We start from the raw sequence: 4,076 nt of genomic DNA, 5'->3' as shown, positions 1-4,076 counted from the left end.
GAAGCAGCTCCAGGCAGGGGCAGCTCCTGGCAGCCCAGACATGGGCAGGGACAGAGGGAGCTGCTGCCAGACATGCCCGGGCCCCCCTGCCCTGATCCCGGCACCTCCCGCCATACCCTCACCTTCAGACAACTTCTCCGCAGCAAGCCTCTGCTCTCCTCTCCCGCCCACCCCACAGCCACAGGGTCCAGAGCCCGAGATGCCTTCTCGGCAGCTGCACCTCCAGTCCAGGAGAAGTGTTTGTGTCCTACAAGTGATGCACAACATAAAAACAAGTGCCCTGCAGTGTCTCTGTCTGGAGACACTGTCACTGAGGAGAAGGCTTCACTGCACGCCTGTCTGACTCCCTCTCCTCGCTTCCTTTTTTCAGAGCACAGGCGCATTTCTCCTCGTTTCCCCACCCCTCTATTGAACTCTGCATCTCAGGAATTGGGGAGGGGGTGCGGGTCAGCTTCTCTTCTGCCTCTGACTCTGGGAGTCCTGCCCCAGAGGTGCCCTCATGGAAAGTAGGTGACGAAGTAGTATTTTACCTGAAGGGAATGTGTCATTGAGTTTGTGGGGTTGGGAATGAGCTGGGTCATTCCTCATTCAGCTGTGGGAGGGGGATTTCTGTGAGGAATGGCATTGGGATTTCCTCAGAGAAGTCTCTCCCAGTTTGTCACTGCCTTTTCCTCCTTGGACAGGTCCCCCTGCCCAGACACAGCAAATGTCCAATGGCAGTTCCATCACACAGTTCCTCCTCCTGACATTCGCGGACACTCGGGAGCTGCAGCTCTTGACCTTCGGGCTCTTCCTGGGCATCTACCTGGCTGCCCTCCTGGGAAACGGCCTCATCATCACTGCCATCACCTGCGACCACCGCCTCCACACCCCCATGTACTTCTTCCTCCTCAACCTCTCCCTTCTGGACCTGGGCTCCATCTCCACCACTCTCCCCAAAGCAATGGCCAACTCCCTCTGGAACACCAGGGCCATCTCCTATGCAGGATGTGCTGCACAGGTCTTTTTCTTTCTCATTTTTATTTCAGCTGAATATTTTCTCCTAACCATCATGACCTATGACCGCTACGTTGCCATCTGCCAACCCCTGCACTACGGGACCCTCCTGGGCAGCAGAGCTTGTGTCCGCATGGCAGCAGCTGTCTGGGGCAGTGTTTTTCCTTATGCTGTGCTGCACACGGCCAATACATTCTCACTGCCCCTCTGCCAGGGCAATGCCCTGCACCAGTTCTTCTGTGAAATCCCCCACATCCTCAAGCTCTCCTGCTCACACTCCTACCTCAGGGAAGTTGGGCTGATTGTGGTTAGTGCCTGTTTAGCATTTGTGTGTTTTGTTTTCATTCTGCTGTCCTATGTGCAGATCTTGAGGGCGGTGCTGAGGATCCCCTCTGAGCAGGGACGGCACAAAGCCTTTTCCACGTGCCTCCCTCACCTGGCCGTGGTCTCCCTCTTTCTCAGCACTGGAGTGTTTGCCCACCTGAAGCCCCCCTCCATCTCCTCCCCATCTCTGGACCTGGTTGTGTCATTTCTGTACTCGGTGGTGCCTCCAGCAGTGAACCCCCTCATCTACAGCATGCGGAACCAGGAGCTCAAGGATGCCCTGTGGAAACAGGCCCAATGGACGCTGTTTCACCGACAATAGCCTACCGCCTCTTCTCCGCACATTGCGCAGAGTTTATCTTAGACCACGAGCCTGAATTTTTATCTTTTGATAATCCTGCTTATTGATAATTTTCTGAGTTTACACTGCTTGTCTTGAGGCTTGATCCTACTGTGTCTGACCCTTGCACAACACTGAGTCAGATGTAGCTGGTCAGATAACAGCTCTTAAATGAAATGGGATGTCCCAGGTAGAATAGGGAGAAAATGGAGAAATGGGAAAAAAAAAAGACATGGGCTGAGATAAATATTGTTTAAAAGAACAGTAACAGAAAAGATACTATTACTGCTACTACTACTACTACTACTACTAAACAAAATAAAGTGATGCAAAGCAAATTGCTGTCACTTCCCAATGATTAACTCCACAGCCTGTCCGGAGACGTGATCATCGATCCCTGCCCCCCTGCTAAGTCCCATTTATATACTGAGCATGACGTCTATGGGATGGAATATTCCTTTGGCCAGCTTGTCTTGTCTGTGGCCCCCCACCTTCAACAGGAAGTTGAAAAAGTCCGTGACAATATAAGCATCACTCAGCAACAACTAAAACAATATGTGTTAGCAATGTTATTCTCATAGTCAATCCAAAACACAGCAGCTACCAGGAAGGATATTAACTCTATCCCAGGCAAAACCAGGACAGCGTCCGCCCCTTATTCTATACCATCTACCTCATGCCCAGGTCTTACACTTTTCCATAAATCACCACCATTTTCCTGTCTTTGATATATGTATATATGCACACAGATATCATTCCCCTAGTCCATGGCCCATCCCACTGAAATGTCCCTTGAGTTCATTTAGTCCATGACTTTGGGCTCCATCTGTTGTAACTGTCTTTCCCGGCAGGAGACGTGGTGTGTGGTGTTGAATTGTTGCGTGCTGCATCTGGAGCTCGCAGCTGGTGTAGCCGGCAGGGCCCATGCCCATCATCTGTGGGTCACTCTCACTGTAATATCATGGCTAGAGCATACAACAACTGTAGTAGTGATGGCATATAGTGGTAATTTAGCAATAAATATATAATTTGATTCATTGGCCATTCTCACCAAAATCAAATCCCCTTGAGGAACACGTTGGTCATCCCCATCCTCCCGCATCACCCACCAAGTGCACCAAGGGCCCTAAACAAAAGAAATCCCATGGATAGGATTGCCTTTGCCTGTGTCAGGAATAACCCAGACTTTCTTCCCGAACATATTCTTCATGTGCCCTATGGGGACTTTATCTCCTTCCACAGTATGGAAAAGTTCTCACTGGGCAGGGACAGCTCCATAGCAGATCCTCAAATGTTACCTAACCAAGTGGCCTTTGCTAAATGGGCATCCCTGCATTTGAAGGTCCCACCACCCATGGCTCTCAGTGTAGTTTATAGCAGTCCGTTGTATCGTTTGATCTTCCCAGAGGCTCGTGCATGGTAGGGGATGTGATACACCCACCCAATGCCATGCTCTTTGGCCCGCTGCATGCTCTGCTCGTGGGATGAGGGTGTGCAGGCCCCGTGGCAGGCAACAGCGCCTGGCTCCGAGCACTGCCTGCTGACAGCTCACAGGAACAAACCAAGCGTGGCATCATTGCCCTTAGGGCAGTGCCTGCTGCGACAGGGCAATGGGTAATAGTTCTAAGGTAGAAGAGGGTCGATTTAGACTACATAGAAGTCTTTTCCTCTGTTTTACCAGGTAGAGAAGGGAGCAGCCAGAAACGGACTCATAATACATGTCAACTCCTGGCTACGTGGCTGGTGCTATCATGAGGGTTTTTGCTTTTATGACAATAAAATATGAACATGGCCTTTTAGAGAGGGATGGGATCCACCTGTCTAGAAGAGGCAAGGGAGTCTTTGGAAGCAGGCTGGCCAGCTTGGTGAGGAAGGCTTGAAACTGTCACATCCAGCTGGGCAATAACCACAGCCAACCAGAGCAGTGACAAATATTCCTTAGCAGACTCCCAAGGTGATATCCAGAAAGCCAACCACCTCCAGGGCGTGTACGACTGTGATGGATCCTCTCGCTCTCCTCCAGGGAACCTGCATGCTTGATGACCTCTCTGAAACGCCTGTACACACGCAGCGTGGTTAATGGACAGGAAGAAGTACAGATCTGTGTGCAGTCACAGGGCCATGGTTTCATTGCAATTACAGAGACATGGTGGGATAGCTCGCAGGACTGGAATGCTGTCACAGATGGCTATGTACTTTTTTGGAAAGACAGGCCAGCAGGGTGAGGTGGTGGAGTTGCTCTCTATGGGACAGAGCAACTGGAACCATTGAGCTCTGCCTGCAGCTGGATGAAGAACGTGTTGAGAGCTTATCGTTATGAATTAAGGGACAGGCTACTGTGGGAGTCACTGTTGTGGGTGTTTACTACAGACCACCAGATCAGGAAGAGGAAGTTGATGAGGCCTTCTACAGACAG

The 4,076-nt window shown here is 50.9% G+C and overlaps 1 protein-coding gene across 1 annotated transcript; it reads left to right on the top strand.

The window, feature by feature from the left end:
* Nucleotides 1-706: 706 nt before the first annotated feature.
* Nucleotides 707-1,642, top strand: LOC309684434 (olfactory receptor 14I1-like; the record flags this gene model as incomplete). Its single annotated transcript, XM_082500352.1, has 1 exon — nt 707-1,642. The coding sequence occupies one exon, from the start codon at nt 707-709 to the stop codon at nt 1,640-1,642; it is 936 nt and encodes a 311-aa protein (XP_082356478.1).
* Nucleotides 1,643-4,076: the final 2,434 nt, after the last annotated feature.

The sequence above is a fragment of the Vanellus vanellus genome (assembly GCF_965231255.1).
Source record: "Vanellus vanellus genome assembly, contig: HAP1_SCAFFOLD_70, whole genome shotgun sequence".
Taxonomy (NCBI): domain Eukaryota; kingdom Metazoa; phylum Chordata; class Aves; order Charadriiformes; family Charadriidae; genus Vanellus; species Vanellus vanellus.
Note: the sequence above shows the minus strand (reverse complement) of the source record. Positions and strands in the feature narration are given on the sequence as shown.